At 32.9% G+C, this 24657-nt stretch overlaps 1 protein-coding gene across 1 annotated transcript; it reads left to right on the top strand.

Moving 5' to 3' along the window:
- The first annotated feature begins 12510 nt into the window (after positions 1-12510).
- On the top strand, positions 12511-24015 carry LOC127708986 (transmembrane protein 220-like). Its single transcript, XM_052214241.1, has 7 exons — positions 12511-12551; positions 16264-16392; positions 17536-17565; positions 19790-19850; positions 21244-21370; positions 22045-22110; positions 23171-24015. The coding sequence occupies exons 2-7, from the start codon at positions 16267-16269 to the stop codon at positions 23331-23333; spliced, it is 573 nt and encodes a 190-aa protein (XP_052070201.1). The 5' UTR covers positions 12511-12551; positions 16264-16266; the 3' UTR covers positions 23334-24015.
- Positions 24016-24657: the final 642 nt, after the last annotated feature.

Below are 24657 nucleotides of genomic sequence, written 5' to 3'. Positions count from 1 at the left end.
TTAACAGAAAATGACGTATAAAGGATATTTCATGCTAGAATAAAAGCGATACGAGGAGGCTGATACCCTCGGCAGTGGCATTGACCCATTGGTTGTACAAAATTATTAAAGATATCAGACTTTTAATAAAGTACGCAAGATGCACGTTTCTTCTACACCAGTCTCAAATCAAAACGCTTCGAAGGACAACTAAAGTTAAGACCTTGAAAACTGAAATTAAGGCCTGTCTGCATTACTTGGTTTTTTTTTTGCTGTTTCACCTGTTCGTGTTTTCCTAAATCAATTGATACTTTTATACACGGACTTTTAAGGCACATGCATACAGTGCATTAAAATTGGAATGCAAATGAAATTGTTTCAGCTAATAGATCTGTTTCATATTCCTGGTATCCAATTATTATTCATTTGAAATCTTTACTCCTACAGGTCCGACAAAACCTGGTGACATAAATCCAGGATGAATTTTTCCCATATTTGATGAATTGTTTCCATTTCTTTCAAAGAAAATCAGGAAAAGTTACATATTGGTGTTCGACACGAGGATGCAAGTATCGGACTATATAACTGAGTTATGAGAGATGTGGTGTAACACAATCTATTTTTTGTCTGTGTATAATTTGTTGATATAGTTTTCAATTGAGAGGTTTAGCAAGCTATAAAACCAGGTTTATTCCACCATTTTCTACACAAGTACATGCCTGTACTAAGTCAGGAATATTTTCCATTCGTTTGATGTGTTTGAGTTTTTAATTATGCCATGTGATAAAGGACTTTCCGTTTTGAATTTTCCTTTGGGGTTCGGTATTTACGTTATTTTACTTTTTACTTCCTTCAATAAAGATTTTTAAGTGCCCCTTAATACTATTGTCTTAGTTCTATAAAAATAATTTGTAAAAACAAACATAACAGTCTTTTGCAGTCTTATCCTTTCTGAACGATGTCTTTTCTAATCTCTTTGTATAAGAATTAACAAAACAGACATGATCAGAATGACAACAAAATGTTCATGATACTGTAAATCCGTTACAGTCTTTCTATAGTTATATGTGGTATATCGTGTTCACGTGATCGTGTTATATATCATACTCTTCTGGTAGTAATCATAGACGAAACATAGTTTGTCGCTTGTTTCAGTGGCTAAAACTTTTATTTTAACAAAAATACCGAACACCAAGGCAAATTCAAAAAGGGGTACATACAATAAAAAGGATTATAGTATCAAAAAGGAAAAACCTATACCTACTGTTTTTAGTGGAAGTCCTAGTTACATGATAGGAACAGATTATGAGAAAGATTGTAACACACATTTATAGTCACCCTGACATCCATACAAGATGTTACTCCATATATTTGTTTGAGCTAAAATATAAAAGCTTTCGCTCTTTTGATGGTTGCATTTAGAATAAATAGATTAGATATATTTTTGAGTGGGCTAGAGGACATCGAGTATTTGAAATAGCTTTTCGTCTATCTAAATTTAGAATTGACCTAAAATGAAAGTTTTATTTTCTTTTTCATGAATATTAGATATATTTGGTTGTTGTAGTTTGACTGTAAATCATTTTGAATAAAGTTTTATATTGTACTAGACTATTGTTTTGCAAATACATGAATGCTATGTTACACTCAAAGCCATTATGGTGTATTGGCTACAAATTTATAACTGTAAATTTTGTAATGTCATACTTTATGCTCTTTTTCAAATGACTAATTTCTTTCATGTCATGCTAGCTCTATGTTCAGTTCAAAATGGGTTGGTATAGTCAGTGAGGACAAATAGACATTTTCGGAAATACACCGACATTATCACCCTACCGACATTATCACCCTACGCTGACTAAAAGATAGATGGGTCGTTTCAAAATTTCGAAATATTTTGAATTAATAATGATTGGATTTCGCTTTAAACTTGTAAGAAAGCAATAACAAAAACAGTGTATTCAAGTTCAACTTTTTGATTGTGCGAAAGAAAAAGAGGACTTTGAAATTGTGACTTGGTTGATTCCTTACAATTAATTCAAATCATTTCAAAATATAGTATCTCTTCGTTTTCGTCTCTCTCTTTTTCTGTTTCCTTTTGCCGGATAAAATTACAAATATGTACTAGCAACTCATTCGTATTTACTAAAGTCGGAAATTTTAACCACAGCTTAACAACGGTTCAAAGATGCGACAAGAAATAAAGAATAGAGTAAAAATGCCTGGAAATTAAAGAATACAGAAATGAAGAGATACCCATTTAGACCATCGTAAAATGCACTTAAAAATATGATAGTTTGGTGTCCTTATGAAGTTCACAAAATTGATATCCGATTTATTATCAGTAAATTTATATGTAATCAAGAATAATTTACTTTATAAACTATATATTGATTCAATAAATATTCCTATCATCATATATCAGTGACTTTAAATGAACTTGATATTATCAGCTTTCTTCAAACCACATTTGGTTGAACATCTTGTTTAAAGTAAATTTGTCGTACAAATGGCTAGCGCCTCTCCGCCACAGACAGCTCAGATTCCAGTTGGATGCTTATTGTGTGAGGGAGGAAACAAAATTCAGTGGAAATATATTGAATGCTCGTTAACGATGTGTACTAGATGTAAAGACGTGGTTCATCCAAAGTTTCAAAATACTGGCAATCATAAAATCATCAATATCAAAGACATAACTGATGAATCTGTAGGAAACCTTAGTTTTGGTGATTATAAATGCAAAGAGCACGCTGTGCAGATCTGCTGCTTTTATTGTAAGGACTGTAAACAATTTATTTGTATCAAATGTATTACAACTGCCCATAAAGGACATAATATACTTGATGAAGACCAGTATAAAGCCGAAATTAACAAACTGCTTAAAATTCAAAAAGAAACAGAGAAGAAACTAAGCAAGCTCACTTTGCCAAAAGATGCTCCAGAAAATGTTGGTCCTTGTGAATCTAGTTCTCCAGAGTACGAAACAAAAGACATTCAAAAGCAATACCCAATTGTAATTGTCAGACAATTTATAACAGATGTTGAAGATATCATTCCAATATCAGCATGTGGTGATGGTTCAGTGTGGATTGCCGACTTAGTAAAGGGTGTGATGAAGCATATCAAAATTAAAGAACACACTATCCAGGTCTTGTCAAATATCAAAGTCGATGTGTATGACATGGACTTTATATTGGCTAATTATCTGGTTGTATCAGTAGAAAGCAGCAGGCTTAAGTTGATCGATGGAAGAACTGGAAAAAAATCGGATTCTATATTCAAAGTAGCAAAATTACTGATCTGTGCTGTTCATGTTACCAGAGATAAAAACATTATCATAGTAGCAGTAAAACAAAAGGCGTCATTTTCTGTCAAAGGAAGATGTGTAGTGATGATTGGGGATCTTGACTGGAATAATGTTTCCGAATACGAATATGACTATCAAAACAAGCCTCTATTTACATACCCGCACAGAATAACAAGTACCAGCAATGGTAATGATATATGTGTGATAGATGTGTTAGATGAATATGGCAGCGGTAGAGTAGTGGTACTGAGACGAGAAGGAAATAATTTACAAGTATACACTGGTCATCCCGACATGAACTCCCAGGTTAGACGTTTTGATCCTAAAGACATACTAACAACACCATCAGATAACATTATTGTGGCTGACTGTAACAATCATATATTGCATATACTGAACTCTGATGGACAGCTCCTTTTGTCCTATAAGACTACTTATATAGGAATCAAACTCCCATATTCTCTAGCTCTGTCTAGACCAGGACATTTTTTCATAGGATGTGCTTCCCCAAATGGAAGTCCAGATTCGGTCAAAGCAAAACTTTATGAACTGCAGTACTCTGGATTTTAACCAACTGTCTAATTGGTTCACATTGATGACATGCTCGCACATAACATCGAATTGCTGTTTAATTTTTTGTTAAAGGCCAATATTTTATATTTTCACATTTTATATTTTCACATTTATATTTTCCCATTGCAATCATAATGTACTTTGCTAGTGCAAATTTCAATAAAAAAAATATAAAAACTTCTGCAACGGTTCCTATGGAGAATGAAACTTTAAAATATTTGAAAAAGGTATAATATACCAAGGGGTTCATCAAAAACCATATTTCAAAGAAAAATGGGATATAACATGGCTTCAAGAAAGGACGAACTGGAAACAATTCCAACAAACACTACACAGATTGAACAACACGAACCCATGTGCTTCTTAAGGGTCAGCAATTCCTTTTCAACATTTGACTATTGATTGTGGTAAATCTATGCAGTCTCACAATACAGCTGTTGCATGGGCCTTGGATTTGCATCTATATTTACGGTAATTGCAGTTAATGGCGGGTTTTCAATCGGGTTTGTCCTCCCTCCTTCCGTCTAGCATACCAAATTACAAGCCTTGTATATTTGGTGAGTTTTTACAAATATATTGATCAGATAAATACTTATCTAGTGACAGTTATATGTGGAGAATTATTTGTTTTTTATATTATTTCTTAAAAAACAAGTGTTTTAGATTTCCGCGAACACGGCATGTGTCCCGGCGGGAATAACCTCCATCAGGTATACTTAGGGGCAAAAGTTTGAAAGTCAAGAAACAAAACGTTTTGGCAACATAAAACCAATATGGCCGAATATAAACTGCCGAAACTAGTCTACGTTATTCGCCTGAGGGAATTCCAACTTCGATTTAGTACAATAAACAAAGTTTATCAATTATACAATTATCATGACACAAAAAAAGCTGAAGGCACGTGAAAATACATAAAGTATAAAGGGAACATCGCTTTTATTATTGTTCTTCATCTCAAAATCACACCAACAGGCCTTCATCATGGAGCAACAATTCGAACTTCATTGCAAGTTCAAGACAGTCCTTATCATGTTATACTATTGGTTCAGAAAAGGGAGAAGGTTTGGTACCATTAAAACGTTTAATCCCGCTGCAAATGTTTGCACCTGTCCTAAATCAGGAATTTGATTACAGTAGTTGTCGTCTGTTTATGTAGTTCATACGTGTTTCTCGTTTCTCGTTTTTATATAGATTAGACCGTTAGTTTTTCCGTTTGAATGGTTTTACACTAGTAATATTTGGGGGCCCTTTATAGCTTGCTGTTCGGTGTGAGCCAATGCTCCGTGTTGAAGGCCGTACCTTGACCTATAATGGTTTACTTTTATAAATTGTAACTTGGATGGAGAGTTGTCTCATTGGCACTCATACCACATCTTCCTATATCTACTTATCATCGTTTTTAGCGGAATTTGTTCCTAGATATCAATCACACTACGTCTGTAAATTGAAGAAACATGTCTGTCTGACAGAGGTCACTGTCTGACAGAGGTCACTAGATCTTCACGTTACCTTTAATGTTATATGGTTATCGTTGAGTTTGCAAAATACACGTATAACAAGACCTTGATGTAAAAGACTGTTAACATATTAAGTTATGATAATCAATTAAGCAGGCGACACATTACAGTTAATGCACTTTTGTATTCAAAATAATTTGAATCCTGGATCAAATCAAATAATCAAATCAAACATACTTTATTTGACTCTTTCACTCTCTCATAACACACTCTCTCTCTCTCAATCACTGCCAGTTCACTCACAGACATTTTCTCATTCACTTACACACACGTTGTCTGTCACTTTCACTGTCCCGCTCTATTGGTCACCCTCGTTACCTCACTCCTATCCTCTTGTACACTCACTCTTTCTCTCTCTCGTTAACTTACGCAAAATGTCTCTCGTTAACTCACGCACACTCTCTCGTTCACTTACTCAATTCGTCTTTGTCGTTCACTGTCTCACTCATTGGCTCTCTCTCGTTCCATCACATACTCAATATCGTTCCATTACTAACTCAATATCATTCCTTCAAACACCCACTTCCTATCGCGTCCCCCATTGAATTCTCTATAAAACTAGAAAGTATTCAGATGGCTGCGACATTATAGGGGTATCACTGCTTAAGAGCTGTGTATGCCACAGTTCTTCTGATTGTCTACCATCATCTGGGGAGAATTTGGTACGCATGCATTCGGTTACCTTCATTCGGTTTGAGAACAACGTTGGTGAGAAAAAATAAGTAGACGTTTTATCAAAAATATCAAGTAGACATTGTGTGGTACCGGGTATTTTAACATTTTATATTTGGAAATTCTATTTGAATTAAAGAGATATAAGAAGATGTGGTATGAGTGCCAATGAGACAACTCTCCATCCAAGTCACAATTTGTAAAAGTAAACCATTATAGGTCAAAGTACGGCCTTCAACACGGAGCCTTGGCTCACACCGAACAGCAAGCTATAAAGAGCCCATGTTATGTTGTTTCCTTTTGTAATTCACTTGACTGTTTAATATTCTTTTACTTCTCTAGTTCAGTAAGCTTCTTTTTTTTCAACTCCTAAAAGAATATGCATCGCGATGAAATAAAGGGTGCTAACTGTGATTCCTTTATATTTCGTTGTAGTTCAATAACATAACAATATATATATATATTTTTCTAAATACACGTATTGAACAGCACCACAATCTGGGATAATATACTGATACTCATTTTCACCATCTCAGAACACTCGCTCTCAGACACCCATGATCATCTCATAAACATGTAAACCATATAAAACACAACTACTTTAGTACTAGCATTCTTGATTAAGATCTGTTTAATTTAGATGCATATTAATTGTTAATTTGTAGAGATATATAGTAACTTTCTATATACATCTTTACTGATATACAGTTTACATGTATATACGTTTTCACAGATGTACAGTTTATATGCATCTTAACGGCTTTCAACAATTTAGTTTAACAACCTTATGTGAATATGAGTACTTTCGTAGTTGCTCAAGGGACTACAATGCATTTCAGAATATATTATTTCATTTCGGAATAAAACGACTCTATCGAAGGCCATTTTGGTGTGTCGAAATATTTATCTTTTTCGCAAATAGCTCATTTGTATCATTACTCAAATCTTTAGACTTGCATATATATACTTATTTTAGTCTTGTATGTTTTTTAATTTTAGTTCATTAATATGTTTTGGAGTTTAGTGCACGACGTCCATTTTCACTGAACTAGCACACAATTTTATTTAGGGGCCAGCCGAGGACCACCTCCGGGTGCGGGATCTTTTCGCTGCATTGAAGACCCATTGTAGCCTTCGGCTGTTGTTTGCTCTTGGTCGGGTTGATGTCTCTTGGACATATTCCCCATTTCCATTCTCAATTTTATTATTGGATATATAAATATATATATACTTACTGGATATATAAATAAAGGTCCTCTGTACATAAATGTAGGTCCTTTTAATATAAATGTACACTCAGTTGATTCTCTAGTACTATGTTAGTGAATGTTATACTGTTTAAACGTGTCTCATGATACATACATACTTCTATATAAGAGAGCTACCATTTGATTTTTATGGGGGTGGGGGGGCTAAGATGACTAATTGTGTCCTGCATTCTTTTTTTTTAGTTGTAATCTCGGTCCTGCCTTTTTATATTTCACTTTATTCGGTCCTGCCTTTTTTTTTATTAGTTTATCCTGACTGTTTATACATAATTTGTCATCCTGCCTTTTTTTTGGCCAAGTTGCTCATCCTGCCTTTTTTTTTACTCAAAACTTCTGTCCTGCCTTTTTTTCAGATTTAATCCTAGCCCCATAAAAATCAAATGGTAGCTCCCTTATACAAAAGGCTTTAAAAACAAGGACAAAAAACAACCTTGTTTTCTATATCATTTTTATTTTTTACATATCACTATATTTTATTATAAATTGTATTGAAAATCATTTACAACATTCTTTCACTTCTAATATACATGTATTTAAAAAAAAACAATTGGTGTACAACAATATAACATTGTTAAGAGGAATCAGTGAAACTATTAACAAAGGAGCCAACGTTTTTAACCCAGTCATTCTGTAATAAGTACGATGTTGTGTGCATTTGAACTATTATTGCAATACACATTGGAAGAATGAGCGTGTTTGTATTAATGAAGTGTTTTGGAGAATTTTAATAATATTATAAGCCACCCCGAGCTGATTGAATATATAGTGTTGATAGAAAAACAAAAACCATAAGCTAGTATGTAGTACTCTAAAATAGGGACTCATGGATATGTATTGCGACCTTTCATCGATGTAAGTTACAAACCACTCAGTAAAACAGTGTATACATTCTATATGTTAACTTCAAAGTGAAAGTATCTACACGAGTTATAAAGCAACCTTCGAAGCATTTGCATTTCTTTTATTGTGTTGATATTTAATTTGCATTTTCAGTATTAAATTTGGCAAATTTGAAATGTCAATATAGGTATGCATACATTAGTTCTCATTTATGTATGTTTACAATAAATTAGTTCAATAAAGATATTGTATTCTATACAAAAGTTTAGTTCATATATGTCAAGTGTTTACTGAATATAAGTGAACCAATAATCAATAATCCAATATTATTCTGAAGAGAATTTCCTGAGTTTATGCTATCCAATGCACTGTCTACACGAAAACATGTATCGGTGTTCTTTTCAACTAAAAAACTTCTACTTTCACAAAAATTACCACCATTAGTGTACAGAGAGTTAATAATGGAGCCTTTCAGAATGGCAGAACCGCATGCTTTGTACCAAGAATCACAGAAATCTTCACATACCGTTAATCTTTCTCTGCAATAAAATTTATCCTGCAAAGGGTCACATATATAACACATTAGATAGTTAGTGTATCTAAGGCAATCCGGAGAGGCTCCAACTAAAGGTTTGACTCTACCAAATGTAGCGTCAATTTCTTCTTGCATACAACAGGAGTTTTCACGGAACCATGTACAGTTTTTCAAACTTGGTTGTGGTTTTGGTGCTCGATTGTTGAAAAAAGAACAATACTGTAATTCTAAAGATGTCTGTCCATTTATCTGCATAAAGCTAGTAAATATTATAAAAATCAACAACGGAATCATCTCTTTATGTTTATATCAGCAGCCATTAGCAAGAATCGATCATGGTTACAACATGCGCAGATATTTCTTTCCGACTATATATTGATTTCTTCCGATTCAAAGAGTTTTGATCAATTGTCAGAAAACTCTAATATGGGAAAAAAACAATTGATGTTTACTTTATCAATCACTATGAAATATTTTAAATGAGTTTTGATTAAGTGATATTATAGCTTCTTCGTCATAAAACAGCCACAATTTCGACATTCAAAATTCAGAGGCAAATCTGAAATAGTACATAAAGCAAGACACACTAATGAACAAGAAAAAAACAAAAGAAAATGAATACTTGGTTTGTAAATAAAAGACAGAAAATTAATCTCAGTCAAATCACTTACTTTTATTTGGGATCACCACTTTTAAAATATAATTTTTCTGTATCGATTTTATTTTTCTTCTTTCATATTAAAAATTCATAAAATCTAAGCATCTAGTAGTAATATAGTTGTACTATTATAAGTTGTATTATTATAATTTTTAATAAAATGTATTTGGCGTCAAAAATTATTACACTGTATTCAATCGGAAGTTCTTTCCGTCATCCGTAGCACCATCCACACTGCTAAAGATAATCCGCCGATACTATAGTTGAAAGTAAGAACTTCTGGTTCGAATCTCGGTACAAATACATTTATTTATCTACTTAATAATAGCAATCCATTTACAAGTCTATGTTAACATATTAAAGAAAAGAAAAGAACTCTTTTACACACTTCACTGAATATGCATGCGACATGCAATGAGTTGAAATAATGATTGATTGATTGTTGGTTGCTTAACGTCTAGTAGCAAATATTTCACGCATGTTCAGGACGAGAAAAAATAACCAAATAAATACAAAATGTAGGTCCTGTAATAGAAGCCGTCCGGAATGAAGCCTGGAAATTTGGAAAAATGAGAGTATATTGGATCAGGATAGAAGTTTTGTCTTGCAATAGGCCACCTATATACGGACCCCTTAAAGAGTTGTTGCAAGGGTTCTTAACGTTCAGAGAGCGTGGCACTATCTTTACACGAGACATAGGATTTAACGTCCAACGCCCCTATTCTGACCGGACGTGGCTGCGTACTTGTAGACCCCGCACAACTTGACCAAACGGACGCCGGCTATGATTTTACTGCTGGTCGGAAGAAGACGAAAGTGACCATATTTCTATTCCCAAGTCACCCTTAACGGTCAGCAAATAATGAGAGAGAGATGTTCCCGGTCAAGAGACAACAACCTATATGCTAGTAATCTAAGATTGTTCTGATATCTACCAGTCAGAACAAATAATCAAAAAAAACCAGCCAGATGTCTTTAACAATCTCGGACTTCAACCAACAGTGTATGGCAATTAAATGTTGAATAATCCAGTTACTAATGAGTTGTGAATCAATTGAATGGAATGTCTGCCATTAACATGCACCAAAGGCTCAAAATAATAACGAAAACATTAAGATAAAAATACATAAGACAACTAACGAATTCATGGTTGGACCATGTACCTGAATGTATGCTAGTCTTCAGTAATTCTGTCGGTGTGTATATTGAATAAGGCTTCAATAATCGAATTTTACTGTAAAAAAAAGTACAAAAATATAATCTTGAGTAGGACGGCTAACCATAGTGGAGGGTCCTACTAATCTGGGTTTCATATATATGATCATTTCTCTAATTCTTCGTCAATTTATCCCTTTCTGCACCCATTGTATAAAAAAAAATTAATCAACGTGTGGTTCGTTTGATCTCAGTTCTTCATTGGTTAAAATCCGATTATGACGTCGAATTTTCTTGCTTTCCTCTGAATTTCCTATTGTGACGGCATGAAAAAAGGCGACCATGCCTGATGACGTCACATAGAAAGTTAGAACACATCTTTTTGCAGATCATTCGAAAAGAAGGAATACATTTGCCTGCGTATTGTTTGAAAATCATTAGAGAAACAGATTCCACCACCAAATCTCGTGTAATACGATATTTATCCACTCTCGACAGTTAAATTTTAAATATTTAAAACGCTCGGCGAGCCTCGCGTTTTAAATTTGAAAATTTAACTGTCTCTAGTGGATAAATATCGTATCACTCGATGCAGTGGTAGAATCTATATTTATCAAATAGAGACGGATAGATATGCAAAAAGCTATATTGACAAATCACGAAGGTTATGTAAAAAATGCACGTTGGGGATTTTTGGAGATGCACGTTGTAGACGAAGAACATTGTATTTGTAAATGTCCCCATTAAAATCTCTTGAGAAAAGAGTTCTACGATACAAGTTTGATATGTGATATAAGTTGTATAAAAAATTCGAAATGTTAAACATAAGTGCCAAGTTCATTGTCTTTTTATTCAAGACTGAAACCTAGAGGTATTAAACATTATTGGAATTTATATGGAGTTTAGTATGGCGTTCATTATCACTGAACTAGTATATATATTTGTTTAGGGGCCAGCTGAAGGACGCCTCCGGGTGCGGGAATTTCTCGCTGTATTGAAGACCTGTTGGTGACCTTCTGCTGTTGTCTGTTCTATGGTCGGGTTGTTGTCTCTTTGACACCATATGGCAAAATCAAAGGTACTTTATTTAAATCATTTGCACCACGTGACTTTGTCCCTTTTGATCAAATTACTTCCCTTAGCTTAAGATTGAAAATTTAATTTATTATAGATTTGCGGATAATCCAGTCCTTTTCCGTCATGTATCTAAAACTAATGTATCTTTAAAAACTTCCTTTGGCGGATATTTACAAAAATGTTGTGTAATTCTAAGGGAAAATGCTTAAAATTTGACTTTTTACGAAATGGGAAGGTTGAAATCATCATGTTTTTAAAAGAATTTGGCCGAAAACTTAAGAAAGCAGGTAAGTTAAAAGTTATTTAACTTTAAAATTCAACCTACAAGGTGTTTCCCTATATGCGAACAAATCATGAACAATATCTTCTTGCATGTGTATTTCTGTTTTGAATCTTGCTATTTTACGATTTTACGTCATTTTATTTGATCTTAAATAGCAATTACACAATGGTTACGCTTCCGATTTTTAAACTAAAAAGGCCGAAAGATTTGAGAGTAGACAATGTCCATTTGTACACGGACAGAAGCCTAAAAACATGTACAATTCACCTATATGCGAACAAATTGTTCATTCGACATAGATATTTGCATATTGGCATTTTTATTAAAAGGGCTTATATAATCCTATTGTAAGGGCTGCCGTCATGATAAGGCAAAATGGCCGCTATGCAAATTAGCAAATTACCCCAAATTTTGCCATATGCATTCCCCATTTCCATTCTCAATTTTATTTGAACTCAGAAAACTATCAATATAGTACAGATATGTTTATATGAAACCCATTAAGAATATTTGCCTGTATACTTGTTTTCACGATACTTTTTTTCTATTGGCAAGGTATCTTCAAAATGAACTAACATGTGGCGAGAAAGTTCTCTATGGGGCGAGTTAACCTTTTGTATTGCCACAAAGTGGTGATTATGTGTGTAGTTGTCAAAGTAGTTTCTTTTTTTTTAATGTACAAAGAAGGTAGGTATATCTATTTGCATTCGAATTAATAGTAAAAAGTCTTGAATGTTTAATTTGAAAAGGTGGATTGTTCAAAATTTAAAAAGCCCATCCAGTACAAACTGATGTTACCCAATCTTTACATGTAAATTAACAGTACACAATAGAAACGTAAACAAACAGCGAAACAGCTGACAATTTTCCCATGTGCACATTTTTACGGTTTTACTGATGTAAAATAGCCGTAAGTATTTATATCTTCAATGGATTATGCAGATGAAATATGTGAATATTATATATCCTGCCTCAGGTTTATGTGGCTGTCTACATTCTGAAACAACACCAGCGATGGTCTTTCTTCAAATCTTTGATATATAAAAATAAGAAGATGTGGTATGATTGCCAATGAAACATCTCTCCACAAGAGACTAAATGACGTAGAAGTTAGCAACTATAAGTCTCTGTACCGGCCTTCTACAATGAACAATACCCATAACGCATTGTAAGCTATAAAAGGCTCCGAAATTACAAAGGTAAAACTCTTCAACTGTTCAAAAGACAAAACTCACAGCCTGGTTTCTGTACAAAAAATATATACAGAAAACAAATATGCATGGTACAGTGACCTACACTGGCTACATGTGTTAATTTCTGTGTCATTTGGTCTCTTGTGGAGAGTTGTCTCATTGGCAATCATATCACATCTTCTTTTTTATATGATATACAGCAACAAACGACAACCACTGAATTAACTGGCTCCTGTCTTGCAACAGACACAAACAGAATGTAGCAGGGTTAAACAAGTTTGCTAATGCCTGTTGAAAAGTTCTTGCAGTTCAAGTGGACCCTTTGGCTAAAATGGCTGCTTTTTCACCTCATAATTTACTCGGAGATCAGACAAATCTGTGCATCTAGAAAAGTTTTAAGGCATAGCATGCCCTAGATAAAATTAAATTCAAATGCATTGTATGTTTTAGAAAATTTAAAACTTAACTGGATTTTCCAGTGCACTTTTTTCGTCCCTGCAGAAGATGATAAAATTAACAAACAGTTGAGTTTCACTTCATTATGGTCCACTCAGGTACACAGTTTAAATCACCAATTATTGTCAGGTATCTATTGTCCATGTCAATCAATACAGTTCACTTCAATTATTGCCTGTGGGGAAGTTCTCAAACCTCTTTCCCAACTTAGTTTATTTTGGCACCTTCTGGAGGAATGAAAAAAAGTGCACTGCAAAATCCTGTTAAGTTTTTATTTTTCTAAAACATAAAATATATTTAAATTTTCTTTATCTAGGGAATGCTATTGCTTAAAACTCATCCAGAGTCACAGGTTTGTCTGTACTCAGAGTAAAATTTGAGATGAAAATGCTACCATTTTAGCCAAAGGGTCCACATGAACCTTAACTCCTCAGATCCATACAAACCACCAAAAAAAGAAATAAGATAAAAAAAAAAAGGCACAAAGTACAGATCTGAGAGTACTCACAGTTACTGAAAGCTAGTTCAAAGCCAATAACAACTAATAAAAAAATATATGACCTTTTGCAATGCCATAATATAGGTATCCACATGTACAAATTGAAGACTGTGAATGTACATAATACTACATATGTGTATAAAAATAGTATTTAGGTGGGTTTTAATTTATTGATAACAAAATCAATATGTATACAGATAAAAATAATGTTCAAATATCAAATTACAAAGTTGAATTGGTAATTATACGACCGCAAAAATTAAAAAAATTTTGGTGTAAAAAATTTTTGGTCGTATATTGGTATGACGTTGGCGTCGTCGTCGTCGTCTGGCGTCGTCCGAAGACACATTGGTTTTCGCACTCTAACTTTAGTTTAAGTGAATGGATCTCCATGAAATTTTACCATAAGGTTCAATACCACGAAAGGAAGGTTGGGATTGATTTTGGGGGTTATGGTACCAACAGTTAAGGAATTAGGGGCCAAAAAGGGGCCAAAAATAAGCATTTTTGTAACTTTCAGACAATAACTTGTGTGTAAGTGTATGGATCTCTCTGACATTGTACCACAAGGTTCCATATCACAAAGGGAAGGCTGGGATTGATTTTGGGGATAATTGCCTCAAAATTTTAGGAATTAGGGGCCAAAAAAGGGGCAAAAAACAAGCATTTTTCTAGTTTCATGACAATAACTTGTGTGTAAGTGTTTGGATATTTCTGAAATTGTACTACAAGGTTTCATATCACAAAGGGAAAGCTGGAATTGAGTTCGGGGGTAATTGCCTGAAACGTTTAGGAATTGGGGGCCAAAAAGGGGCCAAAAATAAGCATTTTTCTAGTTTCAAGACAATAACTTGTGTTCAAGTGTATGGATCTCTCTGAAATTGTACTGCAAGGTACCATACCACAAAGGGAAGGCTGGGATTGAGTTTGGGGGTGATGAATCATAAGGGGGTTCAAAAAATTTGGGGGGGGGGGATTTTTTTTTTTTTCTTTTTTTCCTTTTTTTTTTCTTTTAAAATTTTCCATTTTAAGTTGGTTATTTCTGATTTATATTTAAAAGCAAATAATAATGATATGGTAGGAGATACACACCAAACAGGATGTGTAAATTTTTATATAATAAGTATTGTGCAATAGCAAGAAATTTTCAATTGCACAGTATTGCACAATAGCAAGAAATCTTCAATTGCACAGTATTGCGCAATAGCAAGAAATCTTCAATTGCACAGTATTGCGCAATAGCAAGAAATATCCAATAGCACAATATTGCGCAATAGCAAGAAATTGTCAATTGTACAGTATTGCGCAATAGCAAGAAATATTCAATTGCACAGTATTGTGCAAAAGAAGATACTTCTTATAAATTGCTTATTTCTTGATCAATTTCAATGAGGTTTTATTCTTGAATTCTTGGGGTTCTTTAATATGCTGAATATAACCGTGTATTAAGTTTTTGGATTTTGGGCCCCGTTTTTAAATTGGTCCACATTGAGGTCCAAAGGGTCCAAAATTTAACTTTGTTTGATTTCATCAAAAATTGAATTATTGGGGTTCTTTGATATGCAGAATCTAACTGTGTATTTAGATTCTTAATTTTTGGTTCCGTTTTCAAATTGGTCTACATTAAGGTCCAAAGGGTCCAAAATTATAAAACTAAGTTTGATTTTAACAAAAATTGAATTTTTAGTGTTCTTTGATATGCTGAATCTAAACATGTATTTAGATTTTTGATTATGGACCCAGTTTTCAAGTTGGTCCAATTCGGGGTCCAAAATTAAACTTTGTTTGATTTCAACAAAAATTGAATATATGGGGTTCTTTGATATGCTGAATCTAACCATGTATTTAGATTTTTGGGCCCCGTTATCAACTTTGTCCACATTGAGGTCAAAAGGGTCCAAAATTAAACTTTGTTTGATTTCATCAAAAATTGAATTCTTGGGGTTCTTTGATATGCTGAATCTAACCATGTATTTAGATTTTGGATATTGGACCATAATACATGTAGGTGAATGTCCAATTTAAAATTTTTAAGTTCTTAGACCACATTCATTCTGTGTCAGAAACCTATGCTGTGTCAAATATTTAATCACAATCCAAATTCAGAGCTGTATCAAGCTTGAATGTTGTGTCCATACTTGCCCCAACTGTTCAGGGTTCGACCTCTGCGGTCGTATCAAGCTGCGCCCTGCGGAGCATTTTATTTTTATATGTGAAATGTGTTTAATAACTTCATCATGTTTATATTAAGACCATGAAGGGAGAGTACAGAATCACACCTCCTGAAGAGGATGTTATAAAAGTACAACATGGAGTGAAAATATGGAGAGCCATTAATGCCATAATGGCAGTCTTTTTCCTATTAGCTGCCTTTGTTAATGTAAGTATCTAGCAGTATTGGTCCATATATACATCCTATTTATTATATACCAGGTACATATATATTTAAACAGCCACAGTGGTCTCATGGTATCAATAGCTTCATTAGAAGGTTCCTTTGTTAGGCCAAAGACCTGAAATTGGAATTTTTTGCTTCTCCATGCTTGTTCATTTATGAGCTTCAGCAAAGACTGGTTTAATGTAGTCAGAATAATCTGTTCCAGTAGTACATGTATTACAATTCTCCCTGTGACTGTTACCTTGTGGACTAGCATTTTTAATATTTGACTAAATATAACAGCCTAGAAGAAAGCAGGGATCATACTCATATTAACATCAACATTTTCTTGTCCTGGTATATATGTAATATTTGCCACAGTACATTAAACATCAATACATCTGTCCATCAATCATCCATATACATTAAGGCCTTATTAAATCAATTTTATACTCTAAGTCTTCAAGTACTTCACAGTTAGGTAGAGCATGGATTTCTACGTTTCATAGATTATTTTTTTTAAATAAATTGCTTGAAGTTTTGATTTTTTTTTAAACTGTGACTGTAAACATGAAAAAAGAGGTGAAATTTTGATTTTGATAAATAATGTGCTGGGTCCTGATTGTGAAACCAGACTGTGATAGATTCTTTCTTTTGAACAAAAATAGAGAAATATTGTTTATTTTTATATGTTTTATATAAACTGTAATTTATGTACTAATCATTGTGTACATTGTCAGATACCAACTACATGAACTATTCAAATTTAAAAAGATTGTTTTGCCAGGTGAGCAATTGAGGCTTCAAGTAGCCTCTTGTTAACTCTGTGTTAACTTTTTTACTGTAAAGATTAGAGTATCTGAATTCCATTGAAACAACCATCTACATGTATGTAATAATAAGCCCAAAGGAGTCTTAAGCAGGTAAATTTGAAAATGGGACTAAGAAACTATTTTCACAAAAAATACTTGCAAGTTATGAACATTTCCACATAGTATTTACCATCAAATAGAGTCAGAAGACTCTTTGTTAAAAGAGCCACAGAATTCTGAATTCTCTCTAAAGTTCATAAGATAAGGAGAGTGATAATAAAAAAATCATTATTAGTATATTATACTGCAGTTATGTATATTTTTTTCATTTCAGTTAAATGATAGTGATTGGTACATTTGGGTGGTAAGTATGAGTGCTTAAATATTGTGACCAGGTGGAATAAGGCTTTAGATGACCTGAATGCGGAACGTTCAAATACTTTATTAAATATATTCAAAGAAGGCAATGACAGATCTTAAACTGCTGGCAACGGCTCATAATGTTGCTTCTGGTCTAACGTATTCCGCATTGACAATATAGATAAAAATCTCAGTATATATAGTATAAGTAGTTCGTCCAATAGCCAGTAGTGAGTAAAAATAAAAGCGCCTACATGGAGTATTTGGATTCACTTAACCATATGTATATAATACAAAATGTGTTCCATATAGTAAGATCATTATAATATAAGTGTAAAATAGATATAAATGAAGTACAAAGTTGGAAAAATTATCAAATAAATAAATTGTAGAAGGTCCTGTAACGCTCACTGAAACATGTCGATCTCAATAAATTACTGGAGCATTCCTTAAAGTGTTGTTGTTACAGGACCTTCTACATTTTATGTTTTTATCGTAACAACCCTGCATACCCGAGGTATCCACTTTATGGCATCTACTCACAGAAGATTTACCACTGCGTTGGTTCACTTGTGTTTAATTTTTTTTAAATAAATAAATTGTACATAAATCAACTTGTCCACAATATAAACAGGGGATAAAATCCCTTTGGGACAATGAAAACCCATTAGATAAATATATGATGGGAATAAATCAGTTCACAAAACACTACACAGGAAACTTAACCATTGAGCAACATTACTCAATAACAAATCTGGGATGATCTCTTTGCAATAGGATAAGTAGTTCTTCTCCACTCCTGGCATCTGTAATGTTGCTCATAGCAATTCAGACTTCTGTTATAAGTCACATTCAAGTTTTACTTGTCCCCTATTTATTTCTATTATCAACATCATCCAATGAAAAATTTAGGTGTGAAAAGATAATTTTCTTGGATATAAATTGTTAGTAAAATTGTCAAATATGTGACCATCAGTGAGGGAACAACCAAACAAAATGGTTCACAAAAAATAAAGAGAATCAATCCCAGAAGATCTTAAACAATTCTTGCTATTTGTTAATCTATCACAAGCTTTAATAGATATAAGAAGATGTGGTATGAGTGCCAATGAGACAACTCTCCATCCAAATCACAATTTGTAAAAGTAAAACATTATAGGTCAAAGTACGGCCTTCACCACGGAGCCTTGGCTCACACCAAACAGCAAGCTGTAAAGGGCCCCAAAAAATGACTAGTGTAAAACCATTCAAACAGGAAAACCAACGGTCTAATCAATATAAAAAAAAACGAGAAACAAGAAACACTTATGAACCACATCAACAAACGACAACCACTGAACATCAGGTTCCTGACTTAGGACAGGTGCAAACAAATGCAGCAGGTTTAAACGTTTTAATAGGCGCCAACCTTCACCCTACCTGAAAGAATAGTGTAACATCATAACATAGAAAGACACACTATAAAATATCAATTGAAATGGCTTAACTCAATCAAAAGACATATTAACAAAAACAAGTGAACATGCACTGAAAGAATAAATTTGATCTATGTATTTAAGTCTAGACGATTTTTTCAACATGACTGACATTTCTAAAAATAGAACATTATGGTAGAAATCCTAAAGATAGGTTCAGAAAATCTGACAGAGGCTAAATGATCAGCAAATCATGCCAATACGAGTATACAACTAAAATTATCAATTGAAGACCCCTTATAGTAGCTACCTGCCTTTGATGATGATTTTTAAACAGGTTTAAACTTTTTGGCCAATATAAGTGTTTTTGTCCAATATCTTGAAAGCTTTTATACATGTACCTGTCATCATGAGTTCTGTGTAAGGACGAAGAAAAAAGAAATGTGGGTCAATGGAAAGGAATTCCAATGATAAAACCAAAAGTCATCTAGAGGTCAAAGTATGGTCATTGATAATAGACAGTTGTTCATAGAATATGTCAAGGTCTAAACTTCCCCACAAAAAAAACTCAAAGACAATAGAAGAAACATTGACAAAAAATAACCACAAGATTGTCTATACATTCTCATAAGGAAATGCCTGTACCAAGTCAGGAATATGACAGTTGTTTTCTATTCATTTGATGTGTTTGAGCTTTTGATTTTGCCATTTGATAAGGGACTTTCTGCTATGAATTTTCCTTGGAGTTCGTTGTTTTGTTATTTTACTTTTTACAATACTCTGTTTTATAGTTCTATATATTATTTTTTGCAGCCAGTTTACTCAGTTCCTGGAATCCTGTCTTTAGTTAGCTGTATAAAACCAGATTCTCAAAGTAGGTATAGTTAGATATAAAGTTCTTACCATTGCTCTTCCTTCCAGGAAGACCAGCACTATAATCAGAGGACTACTGGAAAAACTCTTCTTTTTATTGAGGAAACCATTGTACAATTCAAATGTGATCTGTTCTGTGAGTTTTTACAAGTTTTTTTTACAGAGAAATGGACCTCATGAATTTTGAAAATGATAGATTTTTCATACACTACTTGTTTAAAAAAGTAAAATTTAGGGCTCATAGAGATATTTACTTGTTACATATTTATAACCCTTTGGTGTACTGTTACCTAATTAAACATTGATTTTAATAGAAAAGTAAAAAAAATTACAACAATCAGAGTTTTTATACGACAGAAAAATCTTTGCGTTCGTATATTGCTATTAGTCATCAGCAGCATCTTGGTTGTCGTCGATGTCCGAAGACATTTGATTTCCAGACAATAACTTTAGTTTAAGTGTATGGATCTCTATGAAATTTAAGCAAAAAGGTTCAATACCACAAAAGGAAGGTTGGGATTGTTTTTGGGGGTGATGGTCCCAACCGTTTAGGAATAAGGGACCAAAAAGGGGCCCAAAACAAGCATTTTTCTAGTTTGTAGACAATAACGTGAGTATATGTATTTTGATTGCTCTGAAATTGTACCACAAGGTTCAATACCACAAGTAGCAGGTTGGGATTCTTAGGGGTAATTGCCCAAATTGTTAAGGATCTAGGGGCCAAAACAAGCATTTTTCTAGTTTTCAGACAATAACTTGTGTTTAAGTGTATGGATGTCTCCACATTTTACAAAAAGAAAATTTCTTCAAATATTTTTTTTGGAACAGGGGTGGGGGTAAGAAAATTTTTTTTTTGGGGGGGGGGGTCAATTTATTTTGTTAATTCTTTGTATATAGTCTATAAACAGATTTACTAAGTATTGTGCAACAGCACAGTGTATTGCACGACAGCAAGAAATCTTCAATTGAATATAAATTCAAATCATATAACCAATTTCAAGTTCTTTGGCTACATTTATTCTGTGTCAGAAACCTATAATGTGTCAAATATTTAATTACAATCCAAATTCAGACCTGTATCAAGCTTGAATATTATGTCCATTTTTGCCCCAACTGTTCACGGTTGGACCTCTGCGGTCGTATCCAGCTGCGCTCGGAGAAGCACATTTATTTTTTTATTTATGTTCCTGTGTGAGCATCACTTTAAATTTACAGTAATAAAAGGATGAACTGAAGATGCCAGGGCTGTAGAGTTTCACAAAATATTGATCAATCATTTTTACAATTCATGTGCATGCGTTACAAAGGTGAAAATTTGGTTGGTTGAGTGTCCTATTTTAAAAAATTCCTCACTGTTCATGCACAAGTTCAACATATTTTTTTTTAATTTTCAGATTCATTAGTTTGGTCCTATGTAGCAGTTACTTCCCTTGGATTCTGTATTGCATTAGCTTTGTACATCATTATAGTATCAGCAGATATTAAAGGAATTAACAATCCACTTAAGTTTGAAGAAGGAAGGTATGTACAATAAACATTTACAATTTAAATATTAATTTTGTTGATGACTTCTAATGAGGCAGAATTATCACAAGATTAAAAGAACATGTGGTGTATAAGTCAACAAGACAGTAACCCAACAGCAAAATATAACAGAATGCACCTTCAGGTCAAGATACATTCTTAAAAGACAGTCACATGGTATGTACAATATTGTAAGTTCTAAATCAAGACGTCTTAAAATGGAGGAGATTAAAAACAGACTATGTATGGGCTTTGCTCATTGTTGAAGGCCATACATTGACCTATAGTTGTTAATTTCTTTGTCATTTGGTCTCTTGTGAAGAGTTGTCTCATTGGCAATCATACCACATCTTCTTTTTTATATATCAAAGATTTGAAGAAAGACCATCACTGGTGTTGTTTCAGAATGTAGACAGCCACATAAACCTGAGGCAGGATAGCTTGTTTCACTTATTACCTTCACATCTATTTAAAATGTACTGTAATAGAGAGGCTACCAAAGGGATATTCAAATTGAAAAGTCAAAGACAAACCAAGAATGCCCTGGCAAATTATGAAAAACAAAAAAGACAAAACAGCAACATGTTAGAGAAAGATTCTTAATCATTATAAAATTATTTCATTTTTTGTAGAATTTGATAAAAATAATTGATTGATTTAATGTATTTCAGAGAATTATCAGGAGCACTGATTATAATCACATGGTTAAGTATGTCTAAATTTACCAACATTGGAAGGTGAGTTTGTTGTTATGAAGCTGATATAATGTGGGTGTATGTGTGTGAGATGAAATATTAACATGTACCAAAATGATTTAATTTGATATTCCAAAAGCAATATAAAAACCTCATTTAAGATGATTAAAACTAAGGAAAGCTCAAAGTAGATACCATTGTCTTTTTTATTCATGCCTGAAACAAGCCATGCAATAAACAATGTATATAAATTGTATTTGGTTATAGAATTTAAATTCAAAGATGTACAAGCTCTATGTATTTCAGAAGATAGATGAATTAGTTTAACAATTAACTTTCCTAAATAAGAATAAAAATTTTACAGTGGGCATTTACTTTTATGCATACCATTATTCATTTTAACAGTGAAACACATGTACGTCACTTTAAAAAATTTGCAAACTTTAGATATACATTAATTTGTTTTGTGTTGAAAATCAGTTTTTTTATTTACATGATAAATATGAGAAAAAATGTATATTTTTATGCAGACATTTATATTTGTATTGTAATGGAGACACATACTATTTATCAAAAGATGAATTTGATTTCATTATAAATCATCAATATTTTAAACTTACATCATCATACCAATCCGACTATCAGGATACAATAAAAACAGTACTGTGAAATCATTCAATGTTGGGAGAGGTAATTATTTTTTCTCAATTATTGGTCAGTGTGCATGAAAAATAAAATGATTAGAACTTTCTAACAAAGAGGCCAAAAATTATATTTGTTAAAGCTGAAACAAAATGTTAAATTGTAGCATATATAATGGGAGACAACTCTGACTGATAATACATTTTGAAATCAGATTTATCTCCCATGTAACAACCCTTTGCCACAGGCATTGCCTAAAAACATTTTATATATGTATTTATAAACAATACATTACAGTAATCATTTTCTGTATATTTTATGTTGTAATGTAGTTGAAGTGGTTATAATTGAAAAATGAATTATTTCTATTCTTGAATCTTCTTTTAGGCCTGAATTTAGCATTGAAAACAATAAAATGTAAGAAAGCTTTTTGTTATCGAAATTTATTTTTAATTTTCAGGCCTGGGAGTACAGTAAGCAATAATGTGTTACGGAACGCTTTGTTACTGATTATATGTTTGTTAGCAGTGGTACCAGTTATGATATGGTCTGTTTGTTTACATGAGACTGGAAAAGGCTTTCATCATTGTGGAGGAAATACTGAAATCAAACATGAATTATGAATGCAAGCAAAAATCTGTTCAGAATATTTCGTCAAATTGTGCAATACATAATGAGATATCAGCAAGTACATGTATACCCAAATTGTTTGGAATGTCCGAAATTACCAATTTTGAATATGAAATGTAAACGAGAAATCGTAGTTTTCTATATCATAGTATTTCCGTTTTTACCCTTATTGTAAACAGGGAAATTTTGTTGGTTTCTTTATTTTCACGATTTAAATGCATAAATTTTTTGGCATGGGGACAAATTTCACTCATAGAAACCATAATTTTGCCCTTCATGGCAATATTGAGGTTTTCTACAAACTATTCATGCAGGGGATATTTTCACACATTTTACAATTTACACATGTGTGAAATATTGTCAAGTAACCCCAGCGCAAAAATTTCCATGTATACAATTTGAATTTTTAAAAGAATTTTCAATAAGTAATTTGAGACTGTGATAGGAAAATTTGTGGATTGAGTATATTTTTTCTAAATGTCAAGTGGTCAATATAACAATGTGTATTATTTATTTTTTATTGTTTTAATAAAACTTTTAAAAAGTTATTTCCAACAGCTGTGCCAAAACGGTTAAATTTTAATATTTAAAAGCTTTTTCAAAGTTAAGTTTTTGTAAGGATTTTCAAATTACCCCAAATAATAATCATGCATACCACTTTCTTCACTTACTGGAAATCTTCCTCGTTCACACGTACATTTAATTCGAATTGAATTCGAATCGAATGCGAATCGAATTCGCTAATCGCGTTCACACACTCTTCTTTTTTAATTCGAATTGGCTAAATCGCATTATCCAATTCGCATTAGAAATGCGTTTTTGTTAATACGAATTAAAAGTTAACGTCGTTAGGACAGTAAAGCGAATATGACGCGAATTGCAATTCGAATTAGAATTTACGTTTGGACGTTAAACGTTTCGAATGCGAATTAAACTAATTCGAATTAGTTAATGCGAATCGAATTCGAATTACGTGTGAACGCAGCATAAGTTAAAGTTAAAGATCAGTAACAGCATTAATTAAGATGATAAAGAATGTAATGCTCCAAAGATGTCATGTCTTTCATCCTCAATGGTTTTTGGTTAAAGATCACAGCATGAAGAAAGAAAAAATAGATAAAACTGCACAGCATCATTCATGCATTCAGCTGTTGTCATAATTACACCTGCTTGGCTAATAGGAGACCTCTGATCCTACCTTATTTCAAAGTCAAAGTTCAAAGTCATGAAACCTAATATGACATGGTGGAGCTCCAGCCTTTAATCAATCTTCATCTTCCTTTGCTTGACCATGGTTAAGAGTTAAACACTATTTTA

Source organism: Mytilus californianus, unplaced genomic scaffold (genome assembly GCF_021869535.1).
Source record: "Mytilus californianus isolate M0D057914Y unplaced genomic scaffold, xbMytCali1.0.p SCAF_7, whole genome shotgun sequence".
In the NCBI taxonomy this organism is placed as follows: Eukaryota; Metazoa; Mollusca; class Bivalvia; order Mytilida; family Mytilidae; genus Mytilus; species Mytilus californianus.
Note: the sequence above shows the minus strand (reverse complement) of the source record. Positions and strands in the feature narration are given on the sequence as shown.

Excerpts from the sequence above, each read along its gene's own strand:
- LOC127708986 (XM_052214241.1), top strand. The coding sequence starts at position 16,267 with ATGAAGGGAGAGTACAGAATCACACCTCCTGAAGAGGATGTTATAAAA. Across the intron at positions 21,371-22,044 it reads CTTAAGTTTGAAGAAGGAAG|AGAATTATCAGGAGCACTGA; the intron begins GTATGTACAATA and ends AATGTATTTCAG. Across the intron at positions 22,111-23,170 it reads AAATTTACCAACATTGGAAG|GCCTGGGAGTACAGTAAGCA; the intron begins GTGAGTTTGTTG and ends TTTAATTTTCAG.